The 20,062-nt window shown below is 32.6% G+C and overlaps 1 protein-coding gene across 2 annotated transcripts in view; it reads right to left on the bottom strand.

Moving 5' to 3' along the window:
• The window catches only part of TAF2 (TATA-box binding protein associated factor 2), a 73,593-nt gene that overhangs the window by 34,652 nt on the left and 18,879 nt on the right, over positions 1-20,062 (bottom strand). For both annotated transcript variants that reach the window (XM_045560492.1, XM_045560491.1), the window contains exons 5-17: positions 19,847-19,988; positions 18,402-18,633; positions 15,945-16,129; positions 14,860-14,973; positions 13,552-13,651; positions 11,482-11,567; positions 9,352-9,487; positions 7,903-8,057; positions 7,123-7,237; positions 6,653-6,762; positions 4,897-4,962; positions 3,028-3,280; positions 1,506-1,646 (exon numbers count right to left, since the gene is read on the bottom strand). In XM_045560492.1, the coding sequence (XP_045416448.1) occupies positions 1,506-1,646; positions 3,028-3,280; positions 4,897-4,962; positions 6,653-6,762; positions 7,123-7,237; positions 7,903-8,057; positions 9,352-9,487; positions 11,482-11,567; positions 13,552-13,651; positions 14,860-14,973; positions 15,945-16,129; positions 18,402-18,633; positions 19,847-19,988 (1,835 nt within the window). The remainder of the gene's footprint in view (positions 1-1,505; positions 1,647-3,027; positions 3,281-4,896; positions 4,963-6,652; positions 6,763-7,122; positions 7,238-7,902; positions 8,058-9,351; positions 9,488-11,481; positions 11,568-13,551; positions 13,652-14,859; positions 14,974-15,944; positions 16,130-18,401; positions 18,634-19,846; positions 19,989-20,062) is intronic.

Here is a 20,062-nt window from a genome sequence, read left to right as displayed (position 1 = left end):
CCTTATACTTACCCTCATCACATGTGAAGCACCGAGATACTGCCTATTTTGTTTTCTTTTATTTTAAAAAACGAACACAAACTTCTAAATTGATTTCATGACCCCCTCACTAATGGTTCACAACTCCAATTTGAAACATTGATCTAAGGTATATGGAAGCACAAGGGCATAATGAAGGGGATATATTAAGTAGACATAGAAATTAACTTGTTTCCAAACCATAAATTAGTGAAACGGCAATACAGAGCTGAGTAACACATTTAAGTACTATCCAATGTTCAGTTCTTAAAAATAAAATAACAGGATGCCACAGACTTCTTTGATCATACCGGTATAATCTTTCCTCAACCTGGATCATCCTGAATCTGTCTTGTTGATAAATCTGCTGTAAACATATCATGACTGTCACTCCTAACAGGCACCCCAATGCTGATGTGCAATCTTTTTACTTTTCCTTCTATCATACATAAATTTCAGCGTGCCTAACACCCCCCTGAACATCTATCTTTTCACTTGTTTTCAATCTGCATTGTACCTGCCTCCAAAAAAGGTATGTTCTTATCTTTTCTAAAATTTACTTCCTTACTGTGCCCTACCCCCTACTAACACCTTCAGAACTTGGCACATCTTCTTTTATATTTACTTTCTCCCACTTGACTATTCTCTCTTTCCCTCTTCACTGTGCCAAACATGCTTCAAATTTCTTTTTCCTCTGTACAAAACAAAACAAACCCAAAAGGTTCTTTTATCAACCTTGCTTTATCCTCAACATAGTCCCCTTTCTCATATTCTTCAACTAAAAGAATAGGCTTTATTAGTTTTCTCTACTTCAACTTCACTCTTCCTTTCTAGTTCAATCTAGTTAATCTGATCTCTGCCATCATTATTAAATTACTCAAAAAAACTATACAAATGATTTCCAAATCACCAAAATGCTAACCACCCTGCCATTCCCATATCCTTTCCTCAAACAGTGACTCTAACCATTCCACATCACTACTTTCTAAATGACCATCTACAGAAAACTTACTACGTAATAAGTATAGTATAAAACACTTTACATACTTGATCTTACTTAATTCTAAAAAAGATAAATTTTATAGTTGAGTAGACTGAGGCTTAGAAGGTTAAGAAACTTGTCCATGATGCAAATTGCTACTGAGTAACAGAGCTAGGACTAAAATTATAGCTCTATGGACTCAGATGTGCTGTCCACATTCTAGAAGGACTGCCATCAGAAGGGCTTACCCACCTCTCCCTACCCCACGTGATCAACCAAAAAGGCAAATTAACCATTTCTATTCACTTTAGTACTAACGTGGACAGTGAGTTACTTATACACAGATCATAAAGACAGTGAACAATCACTTAAAGTTTTGGAAAAAACTTTACATGCAAAAAAAGAACAAAGGCAAAGAAAGTAAACACACCTATTATTTGAACAGTCTCCAAGCTAAACTGAGATATATAAAAACCACCATGAGAAAATTAGAAATAAACTGTACCTTCTGTAGAAAATAACTTTGAAAGCTCATGAAGTTGTTTGTTTTCACAATGTTTGGACAAGTTTTACAACAAAACATTCTAGTAAAGAGTGACTTCATGGCTGGTGGTCCTGTCCATGTGCTCACCATTGAATTCGCAATCTGCAAACCATTAGAAAATGAAATAATTTCCATCATCACTGAAAACATATTTTTAAATAAATAAAAGAGCTTTCTAAAAGTTATTGATACTACAACTGGATTAGTTTTCAATAATTTCAATTCTCAGAAATTTAATATAATTTAGCATTTTATCACCATTTTTAAGAAAATATACAAATTCACCCTCCAAAAAAATTCTTATGTGTACTTACAATTATTTACTACAAGTTAATTTCTAAATTGCAGTATTTTATGTTTTAGGAAAATGTGTCCAAAATACTTCTATTTTGAATAAGTTTGTCTTTATTCACTTAGGCAGATATAATTCTAATATTTTAAATTTATCAAACAGAAACAACACCATGGATTTTAGAGGTTTTTCAATCTACCCTAATTGAAAAACAAGCCAAATGCAGTGCTAACATTTAAGGCTTTACAAAAAAATCCACATGTTGCTACTGATATTTTTAGGGAATATAAAAAACATGCCTGAAAAGAAAATTATAATTAACTTTTAAACAACATATTCTACAACTTTATGGATCTGCTGAAATCTTAGTATGCAAGAATCACAAAGATCTTTATAGAAGCAAGGAAATTATATCCTTAGCAGATGATTATCAAAGAAAATCATTGTTTTCCCTCAGATATCTGAGAACATAGGAATTCAACTACTCACTTGTTATTAAAAGTAAAACAAATCTACACCATTATAATTTGTAGAAATGTAAGACAAATGAATTTAGCAGTGAGGAATTCAAGAGTCACTACATGGGAATGAACCTATTATCATGATGCTTTTTAAATACCTGGAAAATATAATTTCTGGCCAAAATTTTATCTGCATTTTTCTGGTTTTCATTTGTTCAACCTTCATATTTTTTGCATATAAAGAAAAACATTTGGTTTTCTTAACAAATTAACTTTTCTAGAATGTTAAATATAGAGCCTATCATTCTAAATTATTTACTGCTAATACTGATTACTAAGCCCAAATCAATGTGAAATAATTAAAACACTGGGAAAATTAAGATTACTGATCTCATGTATATAATGTAAAACATAAGTCAAGGAATTTCTTACCAAATATATTCTTTGCTTTAAAAATGAGGTTGGCAATTCAATAAAATGGTAAAAATTTTCTTTGATTTTAAAATCTGACTTCTCAATTTGACAATTATAGAATTTTTGTGCATATCTATTTTCAGGTCAAAACATGCTTCCTTCAAAACAGTCCTGCTGAAAGTATTTGGCAAAGCTTTCAAAGAATCAACTACCAAGTAAATTTAAAGACTATATGAACTTTAATTCATTTTCAGAGGTTTAAAAAAATATATATATAGTAGTCATCTTGTTTCCTTTCTGCTATATATAATCTCACCTTTGCAAGGCAGAAGCAAGCTGACATTCTTACTCGGTAGAAACACTGCTCTTGTTCTAAAATATCAGTGAGTGCAAGCCGGGATGCTGGAGTAGGGAATTTTTCCAAGGCCAAAATGGATTCCTGCTGTGCAACAACGTCCCTCTCATAGCGGAGCTGATACTGCCACATAAAATCAGCTTGCTCAAATTCTACCTTCCTTAATACTGACATATCTGGGTCTATCCTTATCCACAGCAAAGGGGAATCAGCACTGAAAGAAAATAAAATTTTCTTTTTTATTTATTTTAACCTTTAAAACTTCTATATATTTATTTATTTAATTTTTTTTTTTGAGACAGAGTCTCGCTTTGTTGCCCGAGCTAGAGTGAGTGCCATGGCATCAGCCTAGCTCACAGCAACCTCAAACTCCTGGGCTTAAGCGATCCTACTGCCTCAGCCTCCCGGGTAGCTGGGACTACAGGCATGTGCCACCATGCCCAGCTAATTAAAACTTCTATATATTTAGAGGAAAAAAAAAACAAAGGATTTATTTACCAGAAGTTAGACATAGTATTCAAAGCTGCCTGGACTTTTACTGTATTCATTTTTTAAATTGCACTGACAAATTTCTCATTACGTTTAATATATTTCAACTTTCTCACAGTGCCTAATCTACATCTATCTTGTTGAAAAGATCTTCAAGGGTAAGAAAATAGTTGCCACAAAGGACACTGAATTTTTCATTTTCCATCTGAAAATGTTATTTTTGGGATTTTGATTTGTGATTATGTGACATGAAAAAAGAGAATGAGACAAATTTCTTCATTTAACTTCCTATAGCCTTAATAATTGACTGTGGCTATAAATACCATCCTTTATTGGAAATCAATTTGTGACTAAGAAAAGAAAGCCTTTATTTTACTACAATAATTTGTTTAGATTTTTAAAGCTTTTTAAAAATGCTAGAGTCATTATCACCTTTTTCAAAGAGCAAGTTCTAAAATCGTAATTTGGAGGCATATCATAACTTTATCCTCATGTACTTCTCAAAGTAACAAGCACAGTTTAAAAAATTTAGTCTATGTCCACACTTTCATCAAAACAATACTACCTGTAATATTAATTCAACTCAACAAATACTACTGGGTACTTACTATAGGCATAGTATTTGCTATGGAAAAATTAAAATTAACACTGATGTTGAAGGGCAAGATCAGTGAACATAATCTATATATAAACAGTAGTGATAATTTGGCAACCAAGTTAGTAAATAATTATAGATATTTTATAAAAAAGTATACAGGCACAGAATGGATGAAAGTTTGAGTTGTATTTTATTTAAAAATAAAACACTGTCAATCAATAATTACCACATAAAATTTAGAACAGTGGTTTTTAAATTGTTTTGCAAACACAGGGAGTCTCAAAGTGCCCTGGAGCCTTGTTCCAAAGACAAATAGAATCAATATCACCTGGGAGCTCATGAGAGAAATGCAAACTACCAGGCTCCACAAGTGTAGTACTAGATGAGAGACTGTATTTTAACATATCCAAGTGATTTTACATGTGTGTTAGAGCATGAGAAGCACTGCTCTAGGCCACCAAGAGAGAGCAAGAAAGCTGCCTAGTGAAGCCTGTGCCCACCTCCACAACCATAATGAATTTCCTCTTAATTTCACCTAGGCCAAGGCAGACTTACTTTAATCTCTTTGATTAGTTATGACTTTATGTAAAACTTGTTCTTAACATAGGATTTCTATTTATTTTAAAAAGTTTTAAAAGCACTCCTTTGGAGGAAAATTACATACTTTTAGATAAAGCATAACAAATGAGACAAATGAGAACACAGAAAATACTGTACCCTTAAATTTAATTTAACTAACTTACTCCATTGCAGAAAGATCCATATCAACTTCTTCTCCATTCATCAGTGGGATTTTTTTCTTTTTATTCCTATATTTAAGGAAAAGTAAGTTCAAAAATTATGAGATTTCCAATTCTATATGGAGATTGAGAATAGCTAAAGTTTAAATAAAGGATTTCGGAGGATAGGAGGGTGGGTGTGGGATAAAAACTTACCTATCTGGTACAAATGAATCCTATTGTGGTGATAGACACAAAAAGAGCCCTGACTAAAGCATTATACAAGATATCCTGTAACAAAACCAATTGTACCCCCTTAATTAATATTTTCAAAAGGAAAAAAAAAACACAAAGGATTTCTCACAACATTGAAAGATATCCTAAGGAAAAACAGATATCAAATGTAATGAAATTTAAAACACAACACAATCTATTTTGAAGCTGGAGGGAATGAAGTAAATATTAAAATCTTTTTCTGATCAAATTTTAACAAGAAGCAGAAATATATAATTAAATAACAACATAAAACATATATTCCCAAGAACTGGTAGCTACAATTTTACATAGATAAGAGAATCTATCAGTAAAGAAATCCTTTATAACAAATGGAAAAATGACTGGGCTTGAAATGAGATGTGAGTAGTTCTGAACTGTGTGCTACATGTGCAAGGCTCTGTCCCATTTGAAATAAAGTATTTAAATAATAAAACATTTTAAGAGTATTAAGATGTAGAACTAATTAATATGCATAAAATTTAAGATAAGCAAAAACAAAAGCAATTGTTCCCATGTAAATTATTCCTGTATCACAAAACCTAGTAGATAACATTCTAAAAACTTAGGAAGGGCAAAGAAAAAATAGGAACAGAGAACAAAGTGTTCCTGTGTTCCTCATACCAAAGAATATTCAAATGACACACTATTATTATAAAGAAAAAAAACCTAACAGTAGCGATCACATGTTCCAAATTTCCGAGGTAGATAGGACAAAAAGAAATGAGGATTTCACTCTGAATTAAGAATTTTCGCAGAGTAAGAATTACAGAAAGATTTCAGAATCAAGTTCTTTGAAGGCTTTCAAAATTAATAGATATTCTCATCTGCCTGAAATGAACTAAATATAGTAATGAGTATAAAACTTCTGTTCCTGAAATGCTGATATTTCTCCAGCAAGTACAGAAATGTTCTCATCTTTCATTATTCAGAGTATATACTAATTACTGAGTTAAATAAGTGGTAAAGGAAAAATACATTAAATAAAAGGTGAACTGTTGGACATTTTTGAAGTAAAGTGGCAATTTGCCATTGAAAGACATCAAGAATGTTCTGCAGAGGCATGCTGATACAGAGAAGGAAGAGGAGACATAATAAATAAGATGCAGGGGCTTTTCATGATATATTCAGCTCTTCAATCATAATTTTTCTAATATTTCCTGTAGATATTAATCCAACAAGACTAGAAAGATTGAATTTAAGCTATACATCTTTAACCTTTCCTGTATCCAAAGACTCAAACTTCTATTCTATCCCTTCACCCTCTCCCTACAAAATAAGGATTCTCAAAACTAAATTGTAAAAATCAATTCATTCTAAAGATAAAAATGTCATCAAGAACATAAAGCAAACAAAGAATGTTTGGTAATGCTAACTTGAAGTAAAATGGTGAAAAAAGATATTAGATAACATGCTCTCTAACTAAAAAATTAGGTATACAACAAAATTTTATGTTGGCACTTTAATCTGCAGGACTTTCAGTTTATAGTTATGATTTAATGCCTACCTTCTGCTTTTGGAATGGCAGGGAATATCATGTTTAAGGCTGTTTTCTTCAATTTGCAATGTATGATTGAAGGATCCATCTAACTCTTGTACTGTCACTTTAAGTGGTCCCTTTAAAGAAAAAAAAATACTGTTAAAAGATGTAATAGAAAAATACCAATATGTATGCTTATGTGTATAAATAGCTATATATAAAGATATAAAACAATATTACACAAAATGTGTATTTGGAGACACAGGCAACTGGTGCCAAAGAAGAGGGGAATGGAGAAAATTGGGAGACTCTGAGTCCCCTGAAATCTCTCTCTGTACCTCCTCTTCCCTTCAACTGACAAAGTCAATGTTTTCTCAATTCATTCTCCTTAAAATCTCATTATGAAACACCTAATTAGTAACCCCACCACTTAGCCCTTCCTTTATTGAAACTGGGAAGACAGCAGTGCAAAAGGCCACTTCATAAAGAACATTTACCACATATTTCTGAGTTCCAGGAGATGTATAATCTTGTTTTATTTCCAATTCCAATACATTTCGTTTTCTATTAAATGCAAAACTTCCATAAAATTTTACCACTCCACTCTGGTCTCTGAAGAATTGTAAAGGAAATTTTACATACTGAAATAAATATGTACTAAACAAAATAAGTTATTCAGTATTAATAATTTTCAAATGCATTCCTACCAGCTCAGAGTTTGAGAGCATACTTCACTGTAAACCAGGTGGCAAAGTATTCAGAATTCTTATGAAAAATCCTTCCCCAGATTTAAATAAAATTTCTGAAACACTGAGAAATTTGAGTTTTTAAAGAAGCAAAACCACTATACTGGGTTATTAATACTGTTTTCAAATGAAAAATGCAAAAATTGCAAAATTCCAAGATACTACTCAAGTTGTGCCAACCTCTAACCACATCTAAAAGTCACCAGACGATTGCATTTTACAAGTAATCCTACAGGCCTGTCTGGTGGATTATTTACCTCGGCCAGCATCAAACCTATTTCTTTACTCACATACTAAGAAGTACTTCAAAATATGCCAAATCTTACAATTACGAACATATCTTTGTGTGTACCTCAGTGTTTACTAGGCACCTTAGAGAAAATGATTCACAGTTCATGGTTATTTCTACTATTAGAAATATCAACAGTTCATACTTCTTCTAACTCCCTCAAGGCCCTCTTCCACCTTCTCCTTTTATACACATACCTAATTTCCTTCCCCACATTGTTGAACTGCTATTAAAAAGGATACACCCACTGCTTTATTAAAGGCTGGATGTCTTTGCCAGAGACATTTGAAATGGATTTCAAAAACCCAGATGTGGAAACCAACATCTGACTCCACATATGTGACTGGAACTTCTGTGATGAAGCAGTACTAGCCAGACTTAGCAGTTTATTGAAAACCTATTAGGATAAAAGCATCATTTAGTAAGTTTACATAACAGATCGCTTTGAATTGTATACTATACCCAGTTTGCACTATAACTTTATTATAGTCAATTCTAGAAGACAATACTTTCATAAATTATTATACAGATTGTTCTAGTAAAGACTACTAGCAATAGTAACATGCAAAGAATATAAAACCATTATTCATATAAACATTAACGAATGTTAATGATGTAGTAGACTAAGAATATAGTGTTTAAGAATTACAATAACAATATATAATACCTATAATTTAATGTGCTGTGAGTTTTACATAGAACTTAAAAATTAAAAAGTTAATAATACTTGCTAGGATTTATACCACTTCAAAAATTTGAGTGGCTCTCTATGGACCATCTCTCATTTAATGTTTCTGTTCTTCATTTTAAATGCAAGGTGAAGGACAGAAGGAGTAAACAAATTTAAGGTCAAACTTAAAATGCTTTTACAAGAGATTATGTAAGTCCTTTTTTTACCTACCTCTAAGAATGTTATCAATGGAAAAAATGGCTAAACACTTATAATACATCTGGTTTCTCCTATCTCAACTATTAGATCACAACTGTGTACATCAAAATTTGCTTAAAATACATGCCAAAATTTAGCAATAGCAAAAATAAATATCTTTTAGATTGGTTTGTTTTCTACTGAAAATATTTCCAAATGGCATTTCATCCTTAACATAATACAGAATACAAAATCATATGCATAAATAGGTTTTACTTTCATCTCCACATTCTATCTTCAAAGTAATCATGTGCTAAGAGGCTCAGGCATTGATACCCATTCTGCATATAAGAAAACCCAATAAAAAGCACAGGTTATTGCTGGGCATGGTGGTTCATGCCTTTAATTCCAGTATTTTGGGAGGCCGAGATGGGAGGATCACTTGAGGCCAGGATTTAGAGACCAGCCTAGGCAACATATTGAGACCCCATCTCTACAACACATAAAAATGCTAGCCAAATGTGGTGGTCTTGGGTGCCTGCAGTCCTAGCTACTCAGGAGGCTGAGGCAGAAGGATGGCCTGAGCCCAAGAGCTTAAGGTTGCAGTGAGCTATGATTGAACCACTGCACTCCAGCCGGGGCAGGCAACAAAGTGAGACCCTGTCTCTTTAAAAAAAAAAAAAAAAAAAAAATGCTCTGGTTACTCCTAGTGGGCAAACTATAAACCTGGATACCCTGACTCCTATTCTACAGAGTAGCATACAGATTATACACATATAGAACAGATCTTTACCATTGTTAAGTTCTTAACTTCAATACTTACTTGTAACATAAATTCCATACTAATCCTATTTTCAATCAATCTCATCACAAGGTGAGCTTTACATTGAAACATAGTGTAGTATTCCCAAGAAAGCGTATGCGGATGCTTTATTGAAAAGTGTAGATGGGAAGCTGGACTAAAAAAAAAATAAGCAGATTTACTTAATATAACAAATTTGACTATTAAATAAATAATAAATTTCAAGGCTATATCAAGACAATACATCAAGAACTTCCTGGATACCTTAGTACTAAGAAACATCTAAAAGCAAACTTAACTGGGAGAAAATTCTGAAGTTTTACCAAAGGACATACAGGAAAATTTGAATAAATGGAAACAAATACCAAGCTCCTAGGTGGGAAAACACAATATTGTAAATATTTCAATTCTCCCCAAATCCATTAATACAATCAATGCAATTCCAACCAATACCCCAGCATTGAAGCATGCACAAAAATACATTCAAGACAGATTACATAAGTAAAACAAATAAACAAAAACAATTATAAAAGTACTAGAGGCCAGGTGTGGTGGCTCATGCCTATAATCCCAGCACCTTGAGAGGCCAAGGCGGGAGGATCATTTGAGCCCTAGAGTCCAAGGCTGCAGTGAGCTATGATCATGCCACTGCACTCCAGCCTGGGTGATGGAGCGAGACTTTGTCTCAAAAAAAAAAAAAAAAATACTAGAAGAAATAAAGAAAAAAATTTCTCTTATAATTTTAGGGTGGGAAAAATTTTCCTAAAGAAAAATACAAAATCTGCAAGACATAAAGACCAAAATGACTATGCAAAAATTAAAAATTTTGTTTGGGCGCAGTGGCTCATGCCTATAATCCTAGAACTCTGGAAGGCTGAGGCGGGAAGATCGCTTGAGGTCAGAAGTTCGAGACCAGCCTGAGCAAGAGGGAGACCCCCGTCTCACCAAAAAATAAAAAAAATTAACCGGGCAACTAAAAATAGAAACAAAAAATTAGCTGGGCATGGTGGGGAGCATCTGTTGTCCCAGCTACTTGGGAGGCTGAGGCAGGAGGATTGCCTGAGCCCAGGAGTTTGAGGTTGCTATGAACTAGGCTGATACCACAGCACTCTAGCCCAGGCAACAGAGCAAGACTCTGTCTCAAAAAATAAAATAAAATAAAATAAAATAAAATAAAATAAAATAAAATAAAATAAAATAAATGTTAAAAACTTTGACATGATGAAAAAGATCAAATTAAGAGAAATATATAGTCTAGATGAATTTATGACATATGTGAATATTTGTTTACAATTTTTCACTATTCCAAATAGTGTTATAGTGAATATCTTTTTATACTTGTGCAAGTATTTCTGCACAAGAAATACTCAAAAGTATAATTTCTGTGTGATCACATACCTAGAAAAATTGCTAGATATAAAAATTACCCATTCTAAAATACCCTTCAAAAACATAATATAAAATTATACTCTCACAATCAATGTATGAGTGGTGCTATGGTTTAAATGATAGTGTCCCCTCCAAAATTCACATTGAAACTTAATCCCCAATGCAACAGTATTAAGGGGGGTGGCTTTTTGGGAGGTGATTAAGTTATGAGGGCTCTACCTTCATGAACAGGATTAACACTCTGATAAAAGGGCTTGAGGTTGAAAGAAATGCTCTTGCCCTTCCATCCCTTCTGTGTGAGGACACAGTATTCTTCCCCTCTGGAGGATACAGCAACAAAGCACCATCTTGGAAGCAGAGAGAAGCCCTCACCAGACACCAATCCTCCTGGTGCCTCGATCTTGGACTTCTCAGCCTCCAGAACTATGAGAAATAAATTTCTATTGTTTATAAATTACCCAGTGTGTGGTATCTTGTTATAGTAGCATAAATGGACTATGACAAATGGTATTATATACACTTCCTTCAAAATGTGACATATTAAATTTTATTTTATCAACCCAATATTTGAAAAATTATTTTTATATTTCACTTACCACTTCCAACCTTATGAACTTATAAGCTTTACCAACAAACAGTAATTTGGGAAAGGTTAAAAAAATTCCAAGGTACAGTGGAATACTATTTAGCTTGTAAATGGAATGAAGTAAATTCATGTATATAGTCAACGTTTATAATATCATCTCTGAACAATAAACATACTTATCCTTCTCTTTTCCTCCACCAAATATGGGATGTAGTAAAACTCCACCAGTTTTTAGTTCATACGCCACTATTTTGTCTAGCTCCTAAAAAAGTTATGAAAACAGGAGTCAGTAAAATTCGTAAAGTTTTTTACAAATCAAACTTTAGAACTAAACTGTGAATTCTCGTTTCCTGAAATCAGAATATATATTTCTTAAAATAAGTGAAATGTACTTGGAGTACTTATGAATTATAAATTTATAAAACTTATAAATTTATAAAATCATAAATTGGAGAGTTCTTATAAATAAAGCATACTACAATGCTGGCAGAATGATAAGAGCCAAAAAGCCTTCTCTACTTTGTGAATTCAGGGCTGGCCAGGAGCCTGGCAATTTTTCCTTATGGCTCTTCTCAACCTCTCTGACCTGTCTTCCAAGTTTATTTCTTCCTTCTCTGTAATGTTATTTCTTGGGATTTGCGCAAGTAAAAAGGAATCGGAATAAATCATGTCAGAAATCCATCATTTTAAAACTTTTCCAGTCTACTCTAGTATAAAGTTTAAGTGAAAAAAGATATCACCACAACTGTGTTGGAAATTCATGACTAGTTTAAATAATATACATGCAGGACAGAAAAGTGGTACAGCATAGTGAAGTAGTTAAAGGTAGTTAAAAGTTTGAATACTGGCTCTACTACTTACTAGCTGCATACTTTGACCAAATATTTAACCTCTATATACCTCAGTTTCCTCATCTATAAAATGGGCATAATAACAGGGTAGTTGGGAGAATTAAGATTGTTAATATTTATAAAATGTTTATAACAGGCCGGGCGCGGTAATCCTCATGCCTGTAATCCTGGCACTCTGGGAGGCCAAGGCAGGAGGATTGCTCGAGGTCAGGAGTTCGAGACCAGCCTGAGCAAGAGCGAGACCCCGTCTCTACTAAAAATAGAAAGAAATGATCTGGACAGCTAAAAATATATAGAAAAAAATTAGCCGGGCATGGTGGCACACGCCTGTAGTCCCGGCTACTTGGGAGGCTGAGGCAGGAGGATCACTTGAGCCCAGGAGTTTGAGGTTGCTGTGAGCTAGGCTGATGCCATGGCACTCTAGCCCTAGTTTCTGAAATGAAGAATGGACTCTTCCAGTTCTAGATCTTTTCATAAGGTGAAGCAAACTACAGTTGATTTTTTTCTTTTTGGCCAAAGCTTTAAATAGGAGGAAAAAGATGTGGCAATGACAGAGAACATAAATGCATTTTTGCCAGCAGCATATACTATGTGCAAAGCACTATGCACATTACATGTATAATGTCTCACAATCCCTGTCCATAGGGTAGATACTACCATTGCCCTCCTTACACAGATAAGGCTTGGAAAGACTAACAGAGTCACAAAGCTAAAGAAACTTAGAATCACAGTTATAAATTACTAATATGAGGAGCTGAGACATATCTAATAACTAACAACCAATTTGATGGTTAAGGAGATTAAACAGTCTCTTCCTTAGGGGGAAAAACATCTTTAGGGGCCAACACTGACAATGGGAATTAGATAAAATATACTTTAGTCTTCTCAGTAAAATGATTCCTATTTTGCCAGGAAAAATTAGGGACTTTTTTTTTTTTCTTTTTGAGACAGAGTCTCACTTTGTTGCCCCAGCTAGAGTGAGTGCCGTGGCGTCAGCCTAGCTCACAGCAACCTCAAACTCCTGGGCTGAAGCAATCCTACTGCCTCAGCCTCCGGAGTAGCTGGGACTACAGGCATGCGCCACCATGCCCGGCTAATTTTTTCTATATATATTTTTAGTTGTCCAGATAATTTATTTCTATTTTTAGTAGAGACAGGGTCTCGCTGAGGCTGGTCTCGAACTCCTGACCTCGAGCGATCCACCCGCCTCGGCCTCCCAGAGGGCTAGGATTACAGGCATGAGCCACCGCGCCCGGCCTAAATTAGGGACTTTTAACTGATGTTTTCAAAGTATTTTACAATCTTTAAAAATAAATGACTCAAAACTTGGAAATCATGGGAACACTAACGTGTTTTACTGACTTATTAGTGGATAATGGACTTCACTGCTGTTACCTCTTTAATCCAATGGCGGTATTCATTAACACCAAAGGTTTTTTTCATCCAAAGTCCATAAATATAGCCTGAAATTCCCTTCAGTACCCATTCATCAGACCTAAAGAAAAAAATACAAATATAAATGACTTTCAATCATACAACTCTTTCAGATGCAAAGAAAATAATGGGTATAGTGTGTAATTTCTTATCTTCTTAAAGAAAATAAGTTATTAATAAATTATTAGGCTTCCCAACTTTCTCTCACTGAATTCTACTTGCCCATTCATGATACCTTCTTCACATCTGGCTTTACCTTTAATTATAAGGCTGCTTCACAGTCTTATTTCAAGTATAATTTACAATATATGTGCTCTACTCCGACAGTGCTCCTTTCCTTCTGCCCAAATCTGTTCATACTATCTCTGTTCTTGCTCACGGCCGGGACTATTTTGCTCAATTCTAAAAGCCCACATTCTATTATTGCCAATCCTATGCATTATGCCATTATCAAAGGCATTCTAAAACCTAAAGTTTAATTAATCAATTTATTCTTTGGTTTCTCCAGAAAAAAGATAATTGATATCATTTACTCATTTATTCATTTAACCATCCATCAATCCATAACATTTTGCTACCATGTCCCAAGCACTATCCTTTAATGAAACTACTATATATAAATTTAGGAAAATTACAAATCAAGAAACCTTATCCTCTACCTCTCCACTCCAGCAAGAAAGAAAAGAAACCAGACTTACATACTATATATAGTACATAATGTTCACAATTATAAATTATAATCTTAATTTCTGTGTTTTCTTCAAAATGACTTCAAGTTAATAAAAAATAAAAATAAAAAGTGTTCACACCTCTCATCTCTTTTAATAAATTGGTACAAAGCTAAGCACTAGCAGGCAAATCCCTGTATCATTATCAGCACTGTAGAAAAGCATTACTTTGTCTTAAACATTACTTTGAACATTTCCAATTGCTTTGAATATTGACATTAGAATTCTAACTATACTTTTCTGTACATTCAAGTTCTCATATCTATAGTATTCATTCAGGTTTTTAAGACATTGTTTTATCAAAACTCTTACTTTATTCTTATTGTAAATTACAGCAGTAATCATATTAATTTCACAGCCAAAAGGTTAGGATGATATTTATACTGATCATTTTTTCTTTAAATATACATTTAGAATAGTATCTTTTAAATAAGCTAGCTGCAATTAGGGCAAAAGTCAATTTATACTGTAGGAAAAGAAAATAAAAATAAACTTTCCTGACTCTTTTTACCAGCAGTTGTAAACCTTTGAGTTTACTCACCAGGACATTCTGGATATGAAACACCCGAAAAACTGCTGGGCCAAGGACTGGGCTAAACACCTTCTAGTCAAAGGTGTCTCATCTATAATCATGGCACTGTGTAAAAGATTTGTGCTGGAATTTAAAAAAAGAGAAAGCTAATTATAACCAAGAAATAAACAATTATTCAGCCAAAGTAAAATAATCCCACTTTTAAAATAATAGAATTTTAGATATAACAGAGAAAATCGTAATATTCTCTGAAACAATTTTCTAATTTTCAAAATTTAGCTAAAATTCACAGTTATAGTAGCTTTTACTTAAAGCAAGAAACACAATGTTTCCCATTGATTTCCTTAAAATATATAAGTAACTTTTTTGGAAAGTGGGGAGAGAAGCCACATTAATCAAAAACTGGTATGTTAATCAGAAACTGATCTTTCTATTAAAGGGTCTTATAATTTCAAAAATCTTTTCCTAATAACAACTATTAACTTTTTGTGCTCTATTATTTACTCTCAAATACATAATCCCATTGGATGCTTCTAACAACACTCTAGAGAATGAAGAGGCAGCATTATTATCCCCGTTCTACAAGTGAGAAGATAAGTTCAGTGAAGGTAAAATGACGACCTTAAGACATAAAACTTTTAAATTTGGAACATTCCAAAGAAAGAAGGAAAGAAGAGAGGGAGGTAAGAAGGGTAAAAAAAAAGAAAAAGAAGTACTCTCTTTTTTTAAAAAAACAAATTTCTGAAGATATCAGTAAATATTTAAATAGTTCTAGGAAAAAAACCGTACTAGTTATCCATATAATAATTTGTATGATTTTTAAAAAAATTTATAAACAGAAAAGAGACTAAATATCAAAAATATTAATATTAGTTAATTCTGGCTTAAGATGAGTCCTTTGAGTTATCTTAAAATTTTCTCCTTCATGTTTTCCTACATTTTTAAATTTTAAAAACTAGACTTTTTACAAAGCTAACCACATCTAAATTAAGGGGGAAAAGGTCAAAAATCATCTTAAAATTAATCACATTTTATTCATTTTATTCGTATCATTACCCTAAATTTAGTCATTTCAAATTTGAAGAGATACCCACCTAAAAATGCTCATGGAAGCATAAGCAGCCACTTCAACATAAGCCTCATCAATGAATACAGTCTTAAAACAGGAGTATGGATATCGACACGTAAGAATTTCTTCATAAAACTCAAAGACTTCATGAAGGTATGACGTGGTATGTTTCAGCAATGGAAGAAGTTGTGGTAAACAAAAATGAGTAACCTGAAAATAAAAAGCCGAGAAAATCATCCTCTAAATGAAAGAGTTAACTTTAATATTTTAAATTTTGTAAATATCTCAATTATAAATAAATGTTCACATAAATCTATTTTTTCTTATACATTTCACGATGTTGAAAGAAAATGCTGTTGTGAAATTAGTTATTACTTTTACTGATCATGTTTACAAAATATTCATTGTACTGGAAATTAAATTCATGATGGATTATATGTCTGTGGAATGCTTAGACACACTGAAAATATAACTTTGGTTCCAAATTAAATTAAAATTTCTTCTGATATGCCTATATAACAAGAAAGATTTAAATTTCCAACTCTTATTGTAAATCTACTTCTTATTCATAAATATAACCTGGTGAATATTGCACATTATAGTACTCTCTCAGTAATTAAGAGTTAATGTTAATAATACTATCTACACATAAAGAATAATTATTGTAGTCCTCTTCTAATATTTCAACCATGCACTGAATCTGTAGGGAAGTTTAATATTAGTTAGGACATAAAAAATGTCCCCAATAGAAAGAGTACTTCTGGTTTTCTTATTAAGATATATCTCACCTTGGTCACACAAATATCATATACTGCCTCAGGTTATGATTGCATGCCAAATGAATGGCATCAACAATGACACAAATCACTGTGACTAGAATGATCCCATAACATTTCATACAGGAGACTGAATCTGAGGTAAACTTTTTGAGTTGGACAAAAGTTTGATAGGTAAGGAGGGGAAAAGAAAATATCCCAAAGTCAAAGATAGGAAGAAATAATGTATGATCAGAGAAATATAAGTAATTTGAATATAGCAAACATTAGAGTCAAATTACAGAAGATCCTGAAAGCCATGCTAAAGAGTTCTGATTACTGCAGAATTGTGCAGGCAAGGGAAATTTTTAATGTATGATCAAAATTATACTTCTAATAGCATTTTAAAAGAACAAATCAGAGGGTACCATAAGAGTGGGGATGAACATCTATATATTACTAATGGTCAGGGCCCAAACTGTACCATGATTAGTAATCCCCTTGGTATACACACACACACAAAATACTACTCACCAAAAAAAGGACTCACTTTTAGATAAACCTAAATGATAGCAAATCTACTGATAATCCAGGTAACAATTATTATCCACACATATTTGAGACAGAGAAAGACTAAATTATGGGCTCAACGTATTCAAGAAAAATATTTCTTGACTGTCATTCAGTACCAGTGTGGAAAAAAAATTCTTCTGAAATACAAAATGGTTAAGAATCAAATGTTGATTTTAAAGTTGATCATTTACCAAAGACAATAAAGTTCACTGCCAATCTTATCGGTGGTTGCAGCTTTAAAAGAGTCATTGTCAAGAAAACATAAGCGGAAACCATTCACAAAATATCCTGAATCTTTTCCATGAGCAATTTTACAAATCTTGTGAATTTCAGGAAAGTAAATATAAAAGGCATATTGAGAAGCTCTCTGACAGTCTTTCTAAAGCTAGTTGCCCTCAATTTTTATTTGCATAACTGAAAGAAATGCTGAGACATACATGGTCAAAATATATGTTTATATTTAAAAAAAAAAAGAAAACTAAGTTGAAAACATAAAGAATAGTAAATAAGAAGAGATTCATTCAAATGTTATTTTAAATAAGTAGAGAAGCCAAGAGAGTTAACTAATAAATCATTTTCTAACCAGCAGAAGTCTCATTCTTAGAGAGGCCTAAAATTACTATTTGGCTTATCAATTGATATATGATCTGTAATAAGGGATGTGCTGGAAAGAAACTAGAAGAAGTCTTCATGAGCATGAGTTTGCTGACCAGAATCCTAACTCTACCTCAGACTTTTCTCTTTTCCTCTATATATGTTGAAGTGAGAATAAATCTTACTCTTTAATTTTAAATTTACGATATTTCAGATTCCAGAGATGGGACTATAACATTCAAAAACATATGCTAAACAAAAAGATGACATTAGTAATGAATAAAATTAGTTACATAAATCAACCTATACTCTAAATCAAGGTATAACTGAGGCTCTTTTGGAATGCTAAGCTTCCTTTTAAAGAACAATTCGGAATTTAAACACAACATTTTGAAAGGAATTCATTCATGAATTAATATCATTAAATATACCAGATAAGGAAACATTTTCTCTCTAGTGATATTCTTGATAGCTGAAAGAAGAATTAAGACTTAGTATTTTATTAATAACCTTTTTATAAGGAATAAAAGGGTGAGAAGAGAATAAGAGAGCTGACTTACTTCATGCATATATGGATCTACAAGTATTTCAAATGGTCCAATAGCCAAAGAGATATTTGACGCTGCTGTAGGAATGGTAAGCATGTAATGGAAGGTCTTCTTCCTCATATCATGGGTATACACGGTTTCCACCAAATCTCCATTGGAAACAGCCACCATTGCAGCATCTACTGTAAATTCTAACTTCCATGTACACAATTCAGAATATGAATCAACACAGGGGAACCAAAATCTAGAAAAAAGATTGACAGTATAGAAAATACATTGAAAGTGTACTCTACATTGTTTTCCCCACATGCAAGTTATTTTAACATTTCTAGAAAATGAAAAAACTTTAGCTATTTGGCTACTGAAGCTTTTCACTGGGCAAGGTGAAAGGATCTGATAAAATCTGTTTCCAAATATTATTCAGCATTATTAATAAAATATATCATGTGGTATGGCCAGTTCAGACCAGTTAAGCAATTCTTAGTTTTGATTTTTTAAATTAAAAATAATTTTAACATATATATTTACATTAGTTTTTATGTAGCATTTACTTCCAGAAACTAAAAAAAATTTATAATAAAGTTTTAGGAAACATAATTAATATTCAGAATTTATTCTGTAAGAGAATTGCTTTTTTGGAGTATGTAATGCATTATATAAATTCAAAATTAGTACTGGTAAAGTTGGATATAAATTTTTTATCCTACTTTAATCAATTCAGGTCAGGTTTTATTATGTGTCGGGGTAGGTTCTTGATATTGAGGCATACAAGACTGACTAAGACTAAGCCTATCCCTGGGACTTAGAGGAATTAATCTGAGGAGAACATACATATTATAAAATTTCAATAACATGTAATATACTATAGAGCTATGAGCATGAATGTACTATAATTACACACAAAATTCTAGATAAATTTCACTACTAATGCTGAACAAAGAAGCCACACATAAAAAGCATAACACACGATTTATTTATATAAAGTTCAAAAACAGGTGTAATCTATGGTACTTTAGAAATCAGAATAGTTGGGCAGGAGAATGTTGAGTAGGCAAGTAAAGAATGGAAGAGGTAAGAGGGGTCTCTGGTGCTAGTAATGTTTTGTCTTGATCTGAGTGTGGATTATATGGGTTTGTTCACTTGTGAAAATTCATCGAGCTTCACATTTACAATTTGGGCAATTTTCTGTATGCATGTTTTACTACAATATAAAGCTTAAAAAAAAAGAATCAAGTGAGACGATTAATTTAGAACACAGACTTGAAAAGGAGAGAGGAAGAGAGAAGACAACACAAGATTGAGAAGGACTGACTAACGGAAAATGATTTAGAAGAGGTATGAGTTTGGAGAGTCAAGCTCAGACTTGTCATTTTATACTAAGCATGTATTATGCATATATAACAAAAAATGCAATTAAAAATAAAATTAATTGAAGTATAGAAAACTTTATAATCTACCTTGTAGAATTTTGATACCCACAAGAGAAAACATGAGCACCTCTCTCTGCCATACTTCCCTCTACACTGGGTACTACAAAATGAAGACCTCCTTTTGGCTGATCCAAAGAAAAATTGATGTGTATCTTCAGGACCTTTAACTCTGCAACAAATAAATATACATACACATTGATACATAAATAATTGTGGTCTACATAATAAAGGCAAAGACTTAAC

The sequence above is a fragment of the Lemur catta genome, chromosome 9 (genome assembly GCF_020740605.2).
Source record: "Lemur catta isolate mLemCat1 chromosome 9, mLemCat1.pri, whole genome shotgun sequence".
Classification (NCBI taxonomy): Eukaryota; Metazoa; Chordata; class Mammalia; order Primates; family Lemuridae; genus Lemur; species Lemur catta.
Note: the sequence above shows the minus strand (reverse complement) of the source record. Positions and strands in the feature narration are given on the sequence as shown.